Genomic DNA, 20,424 nt, shown 5'->3' on the forward strand with positions numbered 1-20,424 from the left:
GATCACGGGGCCAGGAGAGGTGACGCAAGGAAAACGGGCAGCAGCCCCGTCCAGCACCAATTGCTCCAGGGCCAAAGAGAGCAAGGGGTTTCTGCTGTGCCAGAGCCACGGGACGCGGCTGGGGTCTCCCGAGCAGGTGGCAGCGAGGGCCACGGTCCCCAGGGACCCTCCTAGGGCACGGCAGGAGCCAGGCTGCCTGCAGCGGGGCCAGGTCTGCAGGTGACCCCCAGCAGTGTAGCTTACGCCCTGACTCTGCTTTTATCGCATGGTAACATCCGAATGAATATTTTATTTGCTCCCCTCAGAACATCTCCACAAATGCACATTTTAATAAAACATGAGGACGCATTTTTGAAAGAGCCATCTAATGCTTCAAACAGCCCCATCATAGCTTATTAACCAGAGCAAACACCGTGCCGTTGTATTTTTATCTTGGCGACTCTAACGGAGTCCCACCGCGTGCGAGGCGATGGGGAAGGTGCCCACAGCCCCGTGTCCTGGCAGCAGGGCCCAGCAGCAGCCGGGGCTGTGGCTGCCTTCTGCTTCTGGCCCCCAGTGCCAGTGGGATGGGGCAGCGCGTGTGAACGCTGGAGCCATTCCATTCACCCCCCCGCAGCCCCCTCAGGCAAACAGGGACGTATCTACTTCGGAGCATGACAGAGGGAAAACCATACAGAGTTTCTTAGCGAAAGCTATTAGCAAACTAGAAAAATACTGACCCACGTGCTCATCTGCACACACACACACACTATTGCCAGACCTGCTGCGTGCACCTTCCCCCGTTTGAATCACATAAGCTGAACGAGATGGACTCTGCTGCTCGTCCGAGATGCCAGTTTTGGTTTTCTACGTTCCTAAATACAGCATGGGAGCTGCATGGTAATTTTTTCCCATAGCTGAGGTGATTCTAGCAAAAATCTTATGGCTTCTGGAAAAGATAAAATTTTCTTGTGCTTGTTTGACTTCATTGTAAAAGCAGCAATAAACCAAATGGCCAGAGAGGAGCAAGCTGAGTGACAGCAGTAGGATGGAGGTGGCAGAGGTTACTTCTGCCTCTTCCTGCTACAGGGAAAGGGAGCCAATTAAGTCTGAGAGGAGGAAATTTAAAGCCAGTGAAAGAAAACGTTCCTCCAGCCCTAAACTGGGGCTGCAAGAGGCCACCGAAGGCACGTCCTCAGCAAGACAACGTAGGAGCGACGCTGGCAGAAGTCACAAGGGTGGCACTAGTTATAGCAGCAAAACATCAGGGAAAGCAAAGCGGAGTTTGGGGAAGGGCACAGACCAGCCCCGGCCAGCACACACCACAGGCTGGGCGAGGGAAAGGGCCCCAAGGACTTGGCTCTTTGGGGCACCAGCTTCTTCCACGGCGACAGACGTCTCTGGGCACGGGTGTGCGCGCAGCAGCCCTGGCCCGGACGAGGCGAGGGCCCTGCCAGCAGCATCCTCCTGAAAGCTCCTGCTCCGGAACAGCTTTGCACTGCTGCTGACAGGTAGCACTGATTTATAAAGCAGAAATAAATGAGTCTGCTCTGCAATTTCACCTAATTTTTGTCTCCCATTTCAATTTGCCATCTTCCAGCATAATGCTGGGTGGTTAATTATGTTTCCATCTTACTTCTCAGATAATACCCACCTTGTACTGCACATCGTAGCCGCTCAAAGGGTTTCATTTTAACTTTCATTTCACCTCCTAGCACAGCTCTAAATTTAGTCAGCTTGTAATTTTTGGGTATTTTATACATTATGCCTTTATTATTGTGAAGTAAAATGGGATTCTTGTCTTTTAATTCACTCTCTAATAATTCTCCACCAAGCCTTAATACAAAAGGCTTTTTTTTCTGCAGATTAATTGAATGGGGTGTAATTATAATACCCAGGGAGATGATATTGAAAGTACCTTAACTGTGACAGTTTCCTCTGACTAATCGCCCCTTTGGCGACCTGCGAATCTTGGCTGCGCAACTCCCCATCAGTTACCGCACTAATGTGCCAAGACCGAGCTTAGGGGGATTTGGGCACGGTGCCGCTCCTGGGCCGGGATCTCGAGGTCTCTAAGCCGCCAATGCTGCTGCAGGGGCTCCTCTGGCCTCCGGGGACCAGCAGCGTGGTCACAAGGCGGACGGGGTGTCAGAGGCAGCCGGGGGCTGCGGGGGTGACACTGTCCCGCCGAGGGACCAAAGACGCAGGGCATCGCGCAAAGTCTTTGCCATGGGAGCAGGTGTCTGGCAGCCATGGCGCGGGGATGTTCCCATCTCCATCACCCTCTTCCTTGGGTTAATGCTCCTGCTAGAGGTGTTCTGCCTCTTTGGCCAAAGGAAAGCATCAAAAATACAGAAAGAGAGCACAAGGGAAGAGTGCCAGGAGCCATGGCAGGAGCATCCTTCCCTGCCTCCCCCCAAGAGACGGGAGGTAAAACCAGCACTACCTCAGGCTGCAGCACTTTCCTCTGGAAAGCATTTACCTGCCAGGAGGGGAGCAGCGATTTTCCATATTTGTATACTTTACTGTGATAGCGGTATACAACAGGCGAGGTCAGCACTCAGCAGAGACACCAAGGGGCTATTTCCTCACTAAGCCGTGTATTGTGGTAAGTGAAAAATAGGCATTAAGGGCGGCTATTATGCAGACAATAAAATGTTTTTATATCAATGTAGGTGTCAAGCTCAACAATTCTGCAGAGTGGATCCTTCACGTTATGAGCTGGCTATGAATATGCTTAGCCAAGCAGGGATGCTCCCAGCAGCAGCCCAGTATTTGTTATTAGAAGTAACAGGCTTCCACTCTGTATCCGACAGCTAGGGCTCTTGGTGGGGACGGTACAAACACAGACTGGCCCTGCCACCTGGGGAGGGGTGGCATCTGGGGGGACGTCATGGTAGAGCAGCGGGAGCCACCGTGCAAAGGAGACGGGACAGGACAGGGGAAGCTCTCAGCAAAGCATCCTGGAGAAATTAATGCACATTGCTCTGGGATCACTACAAGCTAATTAGCCTTTGCTGGCCAGAACAGGCTCTCAGCTCTCCTCCAGAGCCAGGCATCTTTCTTTCTCTCAAGTACACACTCACACAGGCCGCAGTCAATATTGGAGGGGAAGAAGGTATTAAGCCAGAGCTTGCCAGCCTCCAGCCCAGCAATCGCTTGAACTGACAGGGATCAGGTCTGGTGGAGGGCACAGATACTTGGGCAGTCCCAGGTGCAGCTTGTTTGCAGTTAAGCTTCTGACACCAAAACTGAGTGGATGCAGCAGGGATCTGCTCCCAGGGCAGCACAGCTCAAGTGCCTTTTGCCACCATGCATGCTGCAGCAGAGGCATGCCAGCACCAGTACCCCCGCGCAGCCCTGGGCTGCTCACCTCCCCACAGCCCGTGCCCAGGGACGGGGTGCTGGCACCCTGGCCTTGCACCGGGGCCTAATGAGGAGCTCCACAGCCTTGACAAGCCATTGCTGCTGCTTGCCTGCTCTGCTCTGGGATCCCCCATTTCTGGCATCCCACTGGTTAAACTTCCCTGGCCAGAATTCACTCACAAACAGACTTGAGAGCAGGAACCGCAGCAAGGAATAACACCAAGGAGTAACACTGCCAGAGCCCTGGAAGCAGAGGGAGGGATGGGAGGCACTCCCCATGCTCGTGCAGACAGTGAAGTCAGCGCCCGACCGGAGGAGCAGAATCAATTAAAGCTCCCAGCCCATTAGCAGCTGTAAAGGGCAGAGCAGGAGCAGAGAGAAGCAGCCCTTGCACACCCCCATGGAGACAGAGGACAGCAACCAAATGCCGTCTTCCAGCAGCGGTGCTGAGCCCAGGGGCACAGGGATCCCAGGCACGCACACAAGTGGGTGTAGGCAGCAGGGAGCCGCTCTCCCTCTCCCGCAGGAGAGCAGCGTGTCCAAGGCACCGAGATACCTCCACTGCCCAGGACATGAGAAGGGCACTGCAGAGCCCCCCAACAGCCCCGTAAAAGCCAAAATAGGGAAAAGAGAGACATAGGAAGGTTGCTAAGAAAGCACAAAGCAAGAGCATGTTCTCAGAGCCATATTGCTCCACCCCAGCCCCAGGAGCAGAAGAACCAGCAGCTGGAGCATCGGCTGCTCGCCGGCCCGGCTGCCCTGGCACGCAGCTGGCAGGAGGGGGAAGCCACAACCCAGCCCCAGAGAGGTGCCAGGGACAGCCCAGCATCTGCATGCAAGTTAAGAGCAGTACCTCCTCCTGCAGCAGCATCTCTCCTCCTGCAGCAGCAGCACCCACCAACCCTTCGTCCTTTATTTAAGCTCTCCTGGAGCCAGATTGCCTATTGCACCCAGCTGCCTTCGCATGGCACCCTTTAACCCCTTCCCGTCCCCAGGTCCTGCCCCTTCCCCCCCAGCTCATGGGGTGCACAGCTCCTCTGGCCCCTGGTCCTTCCTCATGCTGGGGGAAGCAGCAGTTTCTGCTGACAAACCCCGCGCTGGGGCTGGAGGCGCAAGCCCAGGGGCTCCAGCAGGCCAGTTTTGGCTGAGTGAAAAGGCAGGAGGGCAACGCTGGTTTACACAGCCCAGCCCTGCCTCCCGCACCAGCCCCTGCTCTCTCCAAGCTGTCATCTGAGAGCAGGAGGGTAAATTATTCATGTTGTGAGCAACACTCGATCGATGAGCTTGACCGGCTGTTTGTTCAGCCCAGCAGCCCTGTCCCTCGCCCGATGCCCTGGCCCGGCGCGGGGCACAAGGAGCCCTGTCCTGTCCCCTGCCCTCCGCCCCCCTCCTCGCAAGCACAGCCCCGTGCTCGGGGGCCGAGTCCTGCCATTCCTCTGCGAGGACAGATCCTCCTTTTTTCAATGCTGAGGAATCTCTTGCCAATTTTTCTGAATTTGTTTCTTTTTTTCTCCCTCCATTTGCTGTTCCTAACTGATAAGATCTCCCACCAGATATGGCTCTCAGGAGAGGTACAGGAAGCTGACGGTGTTTTTTTCCTGTATCTTTTGTCCATCTTAGTCTTTTCTCCCCGGGGAAGGAGGCTCCTGCCATGCATCCCTTCTGATAACTTGCGGCCTAGGCTCCTCTCACTCCTTTGATGGAGGAAAGCCATCTCAAGGGTATTTTCGGTCATTCAGCTGTCCCGGGCCCAGGACAGAAAGCCACCGTGCAGCCGGGGCTGTCCCAGCAGGAGCTCAGCGATGTCCCCATGTTGGGAGAGCTTGACAGCCCTGGGCACACGGGCAGCCGCCAGCTCCTCCTCTGCGGGGCTTTGCCCTCTGCTGCTCCTCCAATCGTTCCAGCCAGTGCAATGGGTAATAACAAAAACCGTACCCAAACACTTGACAAATCACAAAAGCCCTTTGCTGGGTAACCCAGCAGCCGAGCTATGCAGGGCCCACGACAGGACAAACGCGCTGGCAGCGCTGGCATCAGCGGCCGTGGCCCCGCGGCACGGCTACCTGCCTGCCGGAGCCAGAGAAGGTTGTCGCCGGTCAGGTCTCAGCATGCAGAAATGGAGAGACACGGGCAGACTCATCCGAGCAGCAACGTCAGTGAAATTGAGACAAAAATCAGCCTGTTGAGCATTGCCTGAACTGTTCCTCTGCGGTTCAGCTAAATGAAAGAGTATGCCTTTTTAATGCAACGTGTAATTAGAGAGTGTAAGTCACAGCCAAAGGATTTTATTGAGCCAGAGAATTAGACAGTTGCACGAGTAATGAGAGCGGCTGCTGTTGCACAAGCCGGTTGGGATTGGAATGGCCAGGGCAGAGCCGCCAGCCTCTCCGCCTCGGATCCAGTCAGCAAGAGAAGCGCTCCCAAAGCCTCCCTTTGCTGCTGAATGAAAAGATCCTTTGCAGAGATTAAAATGAATTTATTATTTCACAGTCTGGTATTTACATCACATCTGGAGCAGGTATTACGTACCCCGTTACAAAAACATCTAAATAACAAGTCCCACCGTGGCAGCCGGAGCACGGAGGCAGGCGGCTGGAGGCACACCGGCGTCCCCGGGCAGCACGCCGCGCTGCCGGCCCCTGCGCCAGCTCCAGCCCCCGGCCCCTTCTGAGCCCACGTGCGGGTCACGGAGCAGGGCTGGGGCAGCCGGGGAGGCGCTGGCCCCGCTCCCTGGCAGCGATGCTCTTGCTGAAGCCGTGTGCCACTGGCCCCACCACCGCAGCAGCCCTGGGGTCCCCAGCCCTGCCGATGTCAGGACCACGGGGCTCCCATCCTCTCCCCCTCGAGCTGCCACGCCAGGGAAATGGTGCGTCCTGGAGAAGGTCACAAGCTCACGGCCAGGAGATGGTACATTTTTCTTTATTTTGAATTAATGCAATGAAGCCTGGCTCGGTCTGGGTCTCTAAGCATCTGCACGGTGTCAGGCACACCAGACCCACAGACAGAAGAGGGCTTCCCCCGCGCATTATTCTGAAATTCAATTGCAAACACAAGCAGTAACTTGGTGCCTGGGACTTGCATGGTAGAGAACAGATTAAACTTGCAGCCTGATTAATGCAATTACCGAGGAAGGAGAAACCAGCGGCATGCTCCATGGAGACATTTCACCATCTCCGGGGGCTGACGGGGCGTCAAGACAGCCCCAGCCATGCCGACGCATCCACCACACAAGGTCACAGCAGCCAGATCACGGGGCAGGGAAAGCACAACGCTCCGGGGGTCGGAGCAGCCCCCCGGGTGACAGGAGGTCAGGCTGGAGCTCAGCACCTGCTCCTGGGAACCCACCGGGCCAGGAGCTGTGAGCCAAACAGGGGAAGGTTTCACACAACCACTGACTTCCCAATTCCTGACGGTGACCCTCATTCAGCATCTTGGGAGATGGGGAAAGGAGGCTCACAGCAATGGTTTCAGCTCTTTCAGAATAAAGCCCATTTGGGGGGCCCACTGTCTGCCTGTCTCTGTATTGTCAACAGCTCTTACATGACTGGAGTACTTTATTTAAGAGGATGGAAAAATGAGCCCATTTCTTGGTCGGTGAGCGTGTCCACAGGGCAGGAGGGGACCGTGGGGTGACAGGAGTCTTGCAGCTGTGCTGGAGTCCCATACTCGCAGCCTCCGGGGAAGCTGGGGCTCAGTGGATGCTCTGATCCGGTACCCGGCGCGGTCCTGCCAGCAGGCACAGGACAGCAGCCCCAGAGCACCCCACCTCGGCAGGCACCGCCCGGCTGCACCTCGTCCTGCTGCTCACGGCTCTGCAGAGCACCAGGGACGCGCCGAGGCCGGCCAGCCGCTGCCGGGCTGCACGGAGGCTATCGCGTGACCTGCGGGCAGAGGAGAAGAGGGGGCAGGCGCCTGCTAATGGACACAGTCAATCTGTTTGCAGCGGGCGAGCTGCCCAACACATCCAGCCGATTCCCCCGTCCGCGAATTGTCAGCAAACAGCCTCAGGAGATACAAATATGATTTGCTCTTTGCGTTCATTTGATGGGGCGATCGCTCCAAATTTCAGCTTATGGATGGTTTGTGAACCCCGCGCTCTGGCTACAGCTTCCACTGGGGGTCTGTCTGCAGAGGGGAGCGGGAGGGGCAAATCCAGCCCCCTCGGCACAGTTCCTAACGGGGCACCCAGAACCCTTTTGAAAACATACGTATGCCTTTCCAAAACGCAGCCTCCTTGGGGGAGGGCAAGGGACCCAAAAGGCGTGCTAGCTCTGGCCATGGAGGTCAGGGCTGCTGGGCAAGGGAGGAGAGCAGAAGCCCTGGGGCCCTGCAGATGGGAACGGTCCCCAGCGAGAGCCCAGGTCAGCAAAGCCAGAGCAGAGGCTTTGGGCTAAGTTAGCAGCTGGCAGAAAAAATAAACAAACAATATGAAGATGGGAAAAAGCCAATGAGCTAAAAGTAGTGCTGCAGTTACTGGTCAGTGATGGATGCCCAGGGTCAGAGGAACTTTCTCGGACGTCCATAAAAACACTTGAGCATGAAAGCGCTTTCTGTGCACAAAAATAATAGCAATAATGAAAAAAATCCCAACATCACTTAATACGATAATTTTATGGCAGGGGATGTGGGGTGAGAAAAACTAAAGCATAAGGAATAATTACACTCAACAGTATGAACAATGATTACAAAATTATGCAACTGATTAACCATGGCATATATGTAATTACTAATGAGTTTGATAAAATTTTAATTATACCTTGTTCTTTGGGGCATTCAGCAAGCCATGAAAATAATAATCATGTAGCGCTCTGTCACAGATGATTGCCTCAGACGGGGGAGCGGTGACGGATTCAGGGCTGTGCCGCTGGGCTGGGACGAGCAGCCTGCTGCCCCAGGGCGGGGGGAGATGCTGGGGAGCAGCCAGGACGGCCCAGCAGCCCCGGGCTGGTACGGAAACGTCCCCAGCACGCCTGCTCACGGGCTGGGCCACGCGACGCCCTCCTCACCGAGCCTCCCCGCGGGCGTTAGCGATCGGCAAAGCCCTGGGACCCCCTCAGGGTTTGTGCTACCCCCGCCGGCCCCTCCAGCACCGCTGACAGCAGCACAGCCCGGACCCTCTGCTCTGCTTCGGTGCATCCGTAACAAACGGCGCGTGCCCTGGAAAAGCCAAGGCTCTCCCCTTCCCCTGCGAACTCTCCGGGGACGCCTTCCTGGGCTTTGCTTGCCCCGGGCTGGGGACAGGCCAGCGAGGCTTGCCCCCTCAGCACCCAGCCAGCGGACATACCTTGGTCGTCTTCACTTTGTTGCCGCTACTGCAGCTCCAGCCCGAGAGGTCGGGCAGCACCTTGCACTCCTCCCCGTCGAGGCACGGCTCCATCTGGCACCACCACTTCTGCAGCACGATGGAGGCTGGGGGAGAGGAGGGCGACAGCGGCCGGGCTGCGGCATGGGGCACGGAGGACCCGGCACCGCGGCAGCCGGGGGAGGCTGCTCTGGGCTGGCAGCGCTTGGGGACAGGGTGCCAGCCCTGCCTGCCTTCGGGAGGGGCAGGAGGGCAGGGCAGGAGGTGCAGCCCCTCTCTCCGGCACAGCCCACCTTGGCAGCAACCCTGCCGAGGAGCCGCTTGTCAGCTGCCCGGCCTCATTTGACCCAACTGCTCCACCTGCCTCTGAAGCACCCTGCTTTCTCTCCCTACCCCGGGTAAAAAGCTTAACGCCAGCCCTGTCCTCGCTCCCAACAAGAGCCGGGAGAACAGCGTTGTTCACTAATGTACTGCAGGCTCCTCTTATGGAGGCCAAGCAACCATCTACCACCGCTCGACTCTGTTAGGCTCTTGTAATCGACGTCTCCAACGTGGGTAACCAGAGAGGGCTCCCCTATCTTTGGGAAAGACAACACAGACAGGCTGTTTGGGACAACAAAAGCCTGCCCTGACAATTCACCCTGGTGTTTCTTGGTGTTGCACACAACCACGCTCACAGGACGCTGACAGAAGCTGCAGCTGCTCCCGCTGGCTCTTCGGCGACACCATGCAATGCCATCCGATAAAATACACCTGGCCTGAGCTTTGCTTAGTGCTCCTGGCAGGTGATGGTGCTGCATGGCTGGAGTCACGTCCCTGCCTCCGGCTGCAGCAGCGCGGTGAGCAAACGCTCAGGGATCAACGCTGCGGCGCCTGGCCCCAGTGCAGCGATGCGCTGGAGGAGCTTGAACCACTGGAGCACCATAACCCGCCCACGGCACGCAGCCTGGGCTGCACGGGGCGGGGTAATGCAGCCACGCCAATGGAGAGTGTCCCCAAAACGCTCCCTCGCCCACTGCAGGAATCCCTGGGCAGGTCTCCTCTGTTCCTCCCAGGGGCACAGAAACTCCGCACCAGCCTGGCCGACGGGGAAGACGCAGTCGGGGGGTTCACGGTACCCGGCTTGCGGCTGCGGGGTACTCACCATCCACGCAGGAGGGAGCTGCCCTCGTCGTCCCTGCCACCTGCCCTGGGAAGCAGGAGCATTTCACCGTCTGGGAGCGCTCCTCAATCTTGTTCTTATTGCAGCACCTGTGAGCTGCAATGACTTCACATGTGCCGGGTTCTACGTGCACTGCAGGAGGAGAAACAGCCGCTGTCACGCAGGGCTGTGCCCCAGAGCCCCCAGGCCACCTCCCGCTCACCGCCCCCGGGCAGCGCTGCCAGCGCGCGCCACGACCGAGGCGCCGGGAGAGCCCGGTGTGGGCAGCGCTGCCCCGGCCTCCAGCAATCGCCCCGGGGCTGCTGCTGACGTACACACGGCTCAGCCCAGCATCTCCCCAGCCCACCCGTAAGGAGAAGCACTGGTCCTGCTCCAGACCGCCTGCATCTCAGCTCCTACTCCTAACAGCCCGCACACCCATCCATCCTACCCAGCAAAATTAATAGTGTCTTGCCACAGCCAGGCCAAAAGCTTTATTGAAATGAATGAGCACATTAGTTAATTGCAGCTGATAATGAGATGCACACTTTGCCACAAGAGGGGATGGTGCATCGTGTTGCCTTTGGCTTCAGACAGAGTACCACCACCTCCGACCCCAGCTAAAACCAACGCTCCCATCTCGCCACCATGCACCATCCTCTGGCTGGAGGAGGGAGGACCAGGATGGCATCTGCGCCCCGCGGTGACGCAGAAATGCCATGGTGTTCATCAGAAATCCGGGCTGCTCTGCTCGCTGCTCCCCCTCCCAGTGCCATTAAAATATTAAGGAAGAAAGCAAGCTAATGTGCTGGCTTATCACCTCTGGGATCCAGGTTTAGAAGCTAGTTAGCAACGCAAATCAATGACTTTCGCTGGGTAATGCCCACACAAGCACAATACAAATTAGCCAAACAGGGCTGGATAGACTTCATTCCCATGACCTGAGAGCAGATGATCCCTGCAGGTCCTGTTTAATGAGCACTGGAGGAGCGAGCGCAGAGCCACGCACCGAGACATCCCCTGGGTCACCGGGAACAGGCTTTTATTTCCACAGTGAGCGGGAGCCAGGCTGTGGGGAGGACGGGGAAGCCGCATGTCTGCAGCGTGCCATCCCGAAACACGTGCAGACGAGCACCCAGCACGCCGTCAGACCTGGCTGCTCCGCACCCTCAGCTCAGGAGCGTGCACTCGGCCCCTTCCACGCCCCAGGGCACAGGCAGGAGCCCCGCAGGAGCCCTCGGGGCAGCCACTGGAGGAAAGGCTGGGTACAGGGTGCAAGCAGCACACGCAGGGCTGCAGGGAGCAGCACGCTGCTGCTGCGGAGGTACCCATGAGCACAAGCCCACACTCAGCCCCTTCCCAGCACACGCAGCTCTGGCAGTCGCTCCAGCCCAGCCTGCGTTTGCCAGCCTGCCTCAGCTCCCAGCTCTGCTTCGCCCCCCAGCCACTGCCGAGAGGCTCCTGCTGAGGGTCCCAGGGCCCCATGCACCCCCAACCCCGCGAAGCGAGGCGGCCGGCCCAGGGAGTTCGTGCCGCAGGTTTCTGCTGGTGCTCCCTGCCCAGCTCTGCGGGAACCGCCACACAAGGGGCACGGGCACGGCTGACCTGCGTCACCGCAAGCGCTCCCGCGGGTCCCCGGGAGAGGCAGCACGTACCCGTGCTCACCAGCAAACACCGCCTGCCTTCCAGCAGCTTGTGGAAAGCAGCCACTTCACCTTCTCACATGAAAGCTCAGGGAAACGGGATCTCTCCCCAGGCAATGGAGGAAATCCCTCTGCCTTGCCACGTTTTCACATCCCTGCTGGGAAATGCTGATCCAAGCGCAACCTCCCGGCTTGTGCCCGCCAGGCACGGCCGTGCCAGCTTCCAGCCAAAGCAGTCCTTGCCCCTCTCTTGTTCCCACTGTGTCCGAGCACCGTCCTGGGGCCGGGGCAGGGACACTCGCTGCTGCGCAGCAAGGCCACGTCCTAACGTGAACGTGGGCAGTGACAACACCGCTCGCCCCTCGCAGCCTGCTCCGGCGGGGAGCCACGGCCAGGAGCCACACACCCCGCGCCCTGCGCCCGCCGGCACACGGGCAGGACAGGCCATGCAATTACCACGGCTTTAATTTGGCTTTATTTATTGTTATTTCACGGTCATTTTCTTTTAATGAACCATCACTTTCATTTCTGCCCATAATAATTACACAATTACTTATCCTGGAAGTATTTTGTAACAGCATCTCTGGCCATAAATTTTATCCTCCCTTTTACATGCCATCATAATTCAGCTTTAGTGATAATTTCCATTATTTTTGTATGCATAAATGGTAGACTTTGGTGAAAGTGAGATGGAAAGCAACTCATTACAGAACAAACATGACTGTTTTGCCCTGGTTTTATGGTTAACGAGATTTTCCAAATAATCTGAGGAATAAGTAGAGGTCCTTGGCTTTGGCTGACTATGAGCCCACATTCCCACCACTGCAGGACCACGGGCAGTCACTCACCCACCCCATGCACCCCAGCATAGCCCCCCCTCCCCTCCAACAGGGGGTTTTTATACCCTCCAACTTCAGTGCTCACACATAGTTGTGGTTTCAACTCATTTTTACAAAAGCCTTCCCGCAAAGCTTCATTAGCAGAGCTCTTCCAGGAGGAAGGGCCAGACGACCCCTCTGCTCCCTCTCACTTCTGCTCTCCGGCTTCTCATTTTCAGCTAATTTTAAAAGGTTCAGCAGAGGGAGAGCCAGGCAGAACTGAGAAATCGCTCATTACAGCCATGCAATAAGAGTTCGCTAACACACCAAAGCCCTTCTAATTTGCTCAAAAAGGTGCAGCACGGAGATAAAGAAAAATTTGCCTCTCCTCTGCCTTACTGCAGCTGGCTGAGCATGGCAGCAGCGCAGCGCTGGACGTGCAGCCGCGGAGCCTGCCCTGCCCCGGCACCCACCGTGTCCCTGCCGTCACGCCAAGGAACCCCGGCCGTCCTGGCAGGCTGCGGGCGTGCAGGCACAAGGAAGGCGCTCCCACCAGGACAGACGGACACGCTCCATCTCCAGCTCGCACCTTGCCCCCAGCCCTCTGGGCAGGCCACTGGGGAAGGCAAAGCCCAGGCAGAGGAGAGCTGCTCTCGCTGGTGAGATGGTGCTTTGTGCTCCAGCCCTGCCAGACCCAGCCTGGGGCTGTGGTTAGCCAAGCGGCACCAGAGGTGCAGGTCTGCCATTGTGCAGGGAGCACGGGGGCGGCTGCGAGCCTCAGAAGAGAAAGGTTCAGAAAGCCTTTGTTTTCCCTCAAAAGCGTACAGCTTTCCTGTGAGCCAGTCGGAGCCCAGGCAGCTGCTGCTAGCGGGGTCAGGCAGCAAGCTGCAGTGCCAGGAGCTGCTGCCTCTGCCCCAGGAAGAGCTGACTGCAAGGAGCACCGTGCACAGGGACGGACACCCCATCGCCCGCAGCCAGGCTGGTCCCAGCTCACCCGCCTGCTTCTGCTTGAGGATTGAAACCGTGAACAGCTCAAAGACAAACACACGCCACAGAGGTCAGGCAGCCCCCTGGCACCGGCCCCCCGGCCCCGTGGGGGCACACGCAGCCCTGCAGCAAGGGCTCTGCGGATGGCAGAGCTGGGGGAGCAGCACGCACCCCCACGCCCAGGCCCTCTCTCAGGCTGTGAAATACTTTCATCCGCCTAAAGGTCTGGTGAGCACCCAATATGCTGCCCTGAGACACAAGTACAGTGGAAGCTTGCCCCAGGCACTTCTCAGTGCAGAGCCCTCCAGGTGCCCGCCCCGCGGAGGCAGGGCAGCAGGGCACGGTGCGTCCCCTCCCTACGTGAGTCCCCCAGCTGCGGGCTGCGTTGCAGCCGAGGGATGGCCCCACGGGGAGCAGGGCAAGAGCTGCCTGGTGTAAAGCATCTCAGCTCCCTACACACTGGATTCACCTGCTCCCCTGCCCCTCGGCCGCAGGCAGCACGGACGACACCAGACACGATTGCCATGGACCCCGACATCCGAGCGAGCTCAGGAGTTTGGGGGTTGTAACCAGACACAACCGAAGCTCTCAGCATCAGACAGGGTGATTCCCAGGCCGTCAGCAACAGCCTTTGCTGTTTCCTTGTTACAGAAGAGATGAGCAGCCCCGTGCCAAGGGGTGCCGGCAGAAGAGCGGTGCCAAGGGGATGCCTGGCCACAGCGAGAGGGTCCCTGCCACGCCGGGCTTTTATGTCACACGCCTGGGAAGAGCCAGGAGAGATCCCGAGCCCGAGCGCAGGGAGAGCAATGGGCTCCTCTGGAGCTCCCTGTGGGTGCTTCTCCTTTTGCTGAGCAGCAGGAAACTTTGAACCAGATAGGACTGAAAATGCAGATCAGATGGATGGCGTGTTTAACACAGAGAGCAGGAAAGCCCCAGGGAGCCTGGGATAAGTTCCAGAGCTTCTGGCATGCTTCTCCTTCCCATTTAACTGGTATTTCCCCACTGGAACCCTTTCGAAAAAAAAAAAACCCCACTTATCTCATGGAACCATAAAAGCATTGTAAGAGCACAAGGCTTTTGAATCCTGCATGCAAAAATAAAATAAAAACACTGTCCTACTCTGGCTGAGCTTCAAGTGAGCGGCAGAACATGGTTTTTTACAGAACAACCTGAAATGACGCATTTTGTGTGTCTCGGGGAGGCGTGGGCACTGCTCCACATGTTCGGTGTAAAATACCACTCCGCTTGCTGGTGGAGAGCTGTAAAATGAAGAGAAGTTGAATGCACGTAATTGCCAGGCAATGCCCAAACCCTCTGCGTCAAAACCCCTTCCTCCTGGGCACTGAAGCGTGTTACATGGGTCCGGGTGTGCCGAGCAGGGCTGGGCAGCACAGCGGTGAGCGGGCAGAACCGGGCAGGGAGGCAGGGGTCGGTCCCGCAGGGGTCCAGTCCCGCAGGGGTCCCGTCCCGCGGCTCAGAGGGCTCTGCCGGGAGGGCAGCGCAGCCCCGGGGCACCGGGAGCGAGTGGCTCCTGGGCAGCCCCGGGGCAGCCCCAGGGCAGCCGGTGGCGTGCGTGATCTGTGCTCTGTGCCCTGCAACAACTCTACTGCTAATATTCACTGAATAATTAAAGTCTTAAAATCACTACTGCCTTAGACGCATGTATTATTTAAGAGGGTTTTGGAGAGAAGCAGGCTTGTTTTTATTGCTCATTATCACTGCATGTCAGTTGGGGGATTTTTTTACTACCTTGTCACCTCAAGACTCCGCATCATGCTCTGTCCCCCTTCGTTGCATGTGCAAGCGTGCACACATCCATGAACTGCTCATGCAAATCCCATCACTTCACACTTGCAAGCAGAAAAACAAACGCCTGGACCATGTCAAGAACAGCTGAAGGTGTGCTGCCATTGCGTGGCAGATGAGCCTGTACGGCACCCTGCGGCTAGAGGATACAGCTCCCAACACAACCTGCCTTCCTCCGCGGTGCCGAGCGGTGCTTCCCACGCACCCAGCACAGCTTCTGCCGCATCTAGAGAAGGTGGCTCAGGAAAATATTCCATCCCGATTCAAAGGCTGCACATGACGGAGAAACCAACGCTTCCCCAAGTGAGGGAATCTTGTAGAAGCATCTCACAAATGAACGCCACAGAGCTGCCGTCTTCGCTCCGAGCAGCGACGTGCCGACCAGTAAATCTCTCTTACAAGATAATCAGAAATCAGTGTTCTCCATTCACTTGGAGAACCTCATTTCCCGAAAGCGAATCCCAGCTGACTAAACGCCTTTACTTCTGCTCTGGGTCGAGTGATGGATGTGAATGAAGGCAAAGATGGCACTTTGATTATCAGCATTAGAAGGGTTTATCTGAAGATGCTGGGGCCACCTTTGCGGGAGCTGTATCCAGGCAAGCAAGCCTTGTTCATCATGTAGAGCTCACCACGTTATATGGGGGATTACATTGCTGGTGAATCATTCTTTACCGAGAAGTCTCCTATTCCATTTCCAAATTACTTAATCTCTCCGCACTCCATTCATGTGGCTATTTAAATCCAACCACATAACCCAGGAAGCACCACTCTGCTTGGACACATTAGCATTCCCCATGTGCTGGGAGAACACAGGTGATTAGATCTTATTTCTGCAGCTAGGTGTTACAGTGTGGTGTTTCCCTGGACGGCTAACAGAGGGTCTGCACGTGGGCTCTCTGTTCAAGGAATTAATGAGTTTGGGGGCTCTGAAACCTTGCGGCCACATTGTCACAATTAAAGATCTTCCTCTGCTGTCGCTCATTTTTAGGCGCCACACCTGGTTTTAACTGCGAATACACACAATGGCTGAAAGCTCTGGATGTGTCTGTCCTTTTACGCACGCAATCCACCGGCACCCCTGAGCCTGGGGTCGCAGGCAGGCATCAGCAGTACAGCTATCCCCGTTCCCACCTCCAGAGCAACTCCACACGCAGAAACGTAACTGCGGGCTTCCTAGGACAAAAAAGTCATTGCAACTGAGAATGCAACCTTACAAAAGTGCGTTTCAAACATAACCTTTACCGAAAACTGTCCCAAATGAAGGAAAAGCAGAGGGCAGACAACAGGAAAATAAAGCCCATGAACTCAGCAAGCAGGCTAAGAACTCCTGGTTTGAGCCCATGGAAATCCAGCCCAGGAGAGGAGGCAGCAGCCAACAAAATTCCTACAGTGCCAGGAAACCAGGATGTGCGGAGAGAAACCATGTTAATACAGACACAGAGCAGGGTCAAACTTTTAAGTATTTGCTCCTGGTATGCCCTCTTTGCTGTGGGTTAGAATTTGCTTGAATAAAAAGTACAAGATTTGGTCCACTGTGGATAAGTCTGCATGAGCAAAAAATCCCCGGCTCTCTGCCTGCGAGCACGTGAATACACGAGCCTGGCTCCTCGTGCATGAGGCGAGATCTATACATAATTCACACCCCACGAAGACACTTGGGCATTTGCACTTTAAACCGAGGTGAGTCACTGCTTTGTGAATGCCAGGGCTGACTCTTCCCTGAGGAAGCAGCTCCCGTGCAAACCGCTCCTGCGCGGAGGAGCGGGGCTCTCCGGCCCTGGGGACCGGGCAGGTTGGGTGAGCGCCGGCTGCGGGCACTGCCCGAGCCCGTAGCCTGGGGAGCCCTGAGCTGGTGCCAGAAAGTCATTCCAGAAATTACTGAGGGGTTTTATCTTCATATGCACCTGCTACAGGTTAGAAAGAAGGTAAGGCAGGTAACCGCTGACTAGCTGGTTGAGGGAGTCACTCTGGAAGATACGTTTTGGTTTTAAGCAACGAGGATGGGGATTACAGGATTAGAACTGCTTTAGCTGCCAGGCAAAAATGACAGAAATAGGACAGGGTTAGGTGTGGGGTCAGGCAAGAGCATGAACAATTTCAAATTAACCCTTAAATACCTTCTTTTCCAAACACAGGCACAAAAGGCAGACTGCACGTGCCCCAGGACTGCTCCGTACTCCAAGCGCTCGCCTCTGCCGCCCTGCTGCACAACTCTGCCAGCACACCAGTAACGCCAGCTCCCACCAGGCACGGAGGAGAGGAGCCCCCAGCCCTGCACCACCGGATCCCCGCTCCGGCACGGCCCGTCGGGCTCCTGCGCCAGGCAGGACAGGCACAAAGGGCTGAGCACGACTTCCCAGCTGCTTCTCTTCTCAAGACACACACTTCAACCATGGGTTCACGTAACCCCTCCAAAAATCACACTGATCGCACAGAACAGCATTCCAACATACATGCACAGAGGGGGATCTTGAAGTCACCGCTGGGAATAACAAATTAACACCCCAGAGCCAAGGCTACGCTTTCCAGCAAGACTTTCAGTTCTACATCAGTTTATACTTGTTCCATGTTTCAAGATGATCTTTACAGCCAGAGGGCTGAAAATTATTTGTATTTCTAATGAAAGCCTAAAGTGGAGAGTGTCCATTGCATAACAAGTATGGTTTGTGACGCTCATTGCAACTTAGATGGAAAGAGTTATGTCTCGCCGCTCACAGATCAAGAATTACCTCGGTAATAACCTCAATACAGAGATGTGTCTCAGATTTTGCTACAGACACGAAGAAATTCACTTTTCAGCTCCTCAGACCAGCTAGGCTCACCAAGCAACGGTTTTTAAATGCCCCACATTAAGGTATTTACAAGTTTCCTGCAAGCACGGACACTCAAAGCACAAGTCCTGGAGCCGTCACAGCAGCACCAGAGAGAAAATGTCGGTGCCTCCCGGCGTCCATTTGCTGGATTCTGTCCCGCGCCTTCGGCATGCTCATCCTCGCTGCCCAGACCCCAGCGACAGGGTCGGACACTGAGGTCCCCCAGGCCATCGGCCTCTGGTCCCCAGCGAGACACCCGCCCACTCCCGCAGCCAGCGCATGCAGTGACCCGAGACCACCTGCACTCATCCTCCCACCCAGGAATGAGGGACGGACCCTCACCAAACGTCTCGGCCCCACATAACCCCCACCCTGGGCATCCCGTGGAGACCCCAAGGTACCACCAGCATCATGGGGGCCCAGGGCGATTGCACCGGAGCGCGACGCATGTAGCGAGGATGTCGCTTCCCCTACCTGGATGGCTTCTGTGATGGGTGGAGGCCAGCGTCAGTCTTCCCCACAGCGTGGTAAGGCAGAGAGTGAGCACGAAAACCCATTTGCTCAGGCTTTGTATGTCTCTCTCACTCATTCTACCAAAAACAAGAAGAGATGCGCAGAGGAAGAGGGGCTGAGGAGTGTTGGGAGGTGCAGCCCCCACACACCAATACTGCTGCATGCAGCGGTGTGGCCCACGGACACGCGCGGTCACAGGGACCGGGGTGGCCTGGCTGCAGGGACACGGCCCTGGGAGGCAGGGCACGCACCCGGGATTCACCCACCGCCCTTGGAGGGGCTCGGACTTCTTCAGCAGCACGGGCCATTGCAGCAGGACAGAAAGAAACCACGCCAGCAATAGCACAGACGAGCGGTAGTTACCTCTTACTGGGGTTTCACACTCACACCTGCGCATCTGCCAAGCTCGGGTAGGTCAGGTCTTTGCAAGGGGCAGACATCAGTGCATCTGCAAGGAGAAAGAGAAACACGGGCAGCGATACCTGCTGTACAGTACCTGGGGGGTGCAAACCCCTGGGAGCGGCTGGGGACACCCCGGGGCTCGGCTGGCCCCACATCAGCACGCACATGCTCGTGCGCAGGAGCACACAGCCGCCCATCGCACGCACCAAAACCTCTCTGGGAACTCAGCCCCCAACCCCGCTCGCCCCCATTAACGCCGGTGTGCCTTCATCCGCCTCAGAGGAGTCGCTCCCGATTTTTACTGCTGAGAGCGCAAAAGCAGGCCAGTTATAGTATGTTATTAACGCAGATCACAAACACTAAGTACAGAGCCAGGGTGTGTGGGAAGAGCCAGCGTAAATCAGCAGCAAGTCATTCCAGGTATCGCCTTTTCCGTGTGCGGTTACACGCTGCCATCGCCCTCACGTCACCGAGGTCCCTTGCAGCGACGCCCAAAGTTTGGCTCTCGTGGGCTGGGTGCTTTGCAAACCGCTCGCCGACAGACTGACCACGCCAGCCGTCCCAGGGCCCAGCCACCGTCCTGCTCGGCACGGCCGGTGCTGCTCAGGGTGCTGCGGAATGGGGCAGACGATGCCTGGGCGGGCACACCCAGCCCGCGGCACTGCCGGGACCCGCATCCCAGTGTCCCAGGGCAAAGCCTTGTTCTGAGGCTGCTTCTCCTCTCGGTACGTCTGCAAAGTTCATAAAACCACAGAGACACAAAACTGTGTCCGCTACCTTTGAACACACCTGGTCCCCCGGTAACCTCTCCTGGCACCTCTGTGCACACCAGGGCCACGTCCCAGCACCGCTGCCCGCCGGCACCGTGCTGGCACCCCTCCCACGCCACGCAGGAGGTGCTGGCAAGGACCAGAGTTTTACATCATCTGGAGCCCCCAAGGGAAAATTTAAATCCCCAAAGACTCGGTGTTTTACTGTCGGCTGCTTTACATACGTTCCCTGTGCTATTTCTCAGCCCCAGCCCTGCAGGCGGGAATGGCTCAGCAGCACGAGTGATAGCAGCTTTGGCAGCAACGTCTCCACTCGGCATCTGCCAGGTGAAGCGACAACCTCCCGGCCCCATTTATCGCCTGCTGAGATCTAACCGGGTCCAGGGCAAATAACCGTGTCCCCTGTAAAACTTCAGTGCCGGATCATGATTTATTAACGAGAGGCCACGCAGACAAATGGCAACGACGCCGAGGCTCGGGAGCGCTGCCAGGACCGGGCAGTGGGCGCCTGTGCTGCCCCTGCCCCGTGCAAGCCTCGTGCCCACGCTCCCCTCCCCGGCGAGCTCTGCTGCACCGGCTCCTGCTGCCCGCACTCAGCGGGGCCGACGCAGGCAGCAAGGGCAGCGCGGGATGCCAGCCGGGCAGCGGACAAACCAGGCTGCTGGGAGAAGAAATCTTTAATTTTCAACCATCTTCTAAATTTCTATCTGCTCTGGACCAGGCTGAGACAGTGAAACGTACTCATATAATGAGGTGCCAGAACAGAAAACACTGACATTTTTAATCAAAACAAAGTGATTTGAGGTGGTAAAAGGGCATTTCTTGTTTTGAAGCATTTCAAAATGAATTGTTCTGTTTTAAACTGACATTTCAAAATGAAA

The 20,424-nt window shown here is 56.8% G+C and overlaps 1 protein-coding gene across 1 annotated transcript; it reads right to left on the reverse strand.

Moving 5' to 3' along the window:
• Nucleotides 1-7,214: 7,214 nt before the first annotated feature.
• On the reverse strand, nt 7,215-18,447 carry TAFA3 (TAFA chemokine like family member 3). The gene is made up of 4 exons (XM_075722539.1): nt 18,333-18,447; nt 9,792-9,941; nt 8,630-8,754; nt 7,215-7,226 (listed from the first exon to the last, which is right to left on the reverse strand). The coding sequence occupies exons 1-4, from the start codon at nt 18,445-18,447 to the stop codon at nt 7,215-7,217; spliced, it is 402 nt and encodes a 133-aa protein (XP_075578654.1).
• Between the last annotated feature and the right edge of the window lie 1,977 nt (nt 18,448-20,424).

The sequence above is a fragment of the Pelecanus crispus genome, chromosome 17 (genome assembly GCF_030463565.1).
Source record: "Pelecanus crispus isolate bPelCri1 chromosome 17, bPelCri1.pri, whole genome shotgun sequence".
Taxonomy (NCBI): Eukaryota; Metazoa; Chordata; class Aves; order Pelecaniformes; family Pelecanidae; genus Pelecanus; species Pelecanus crispus.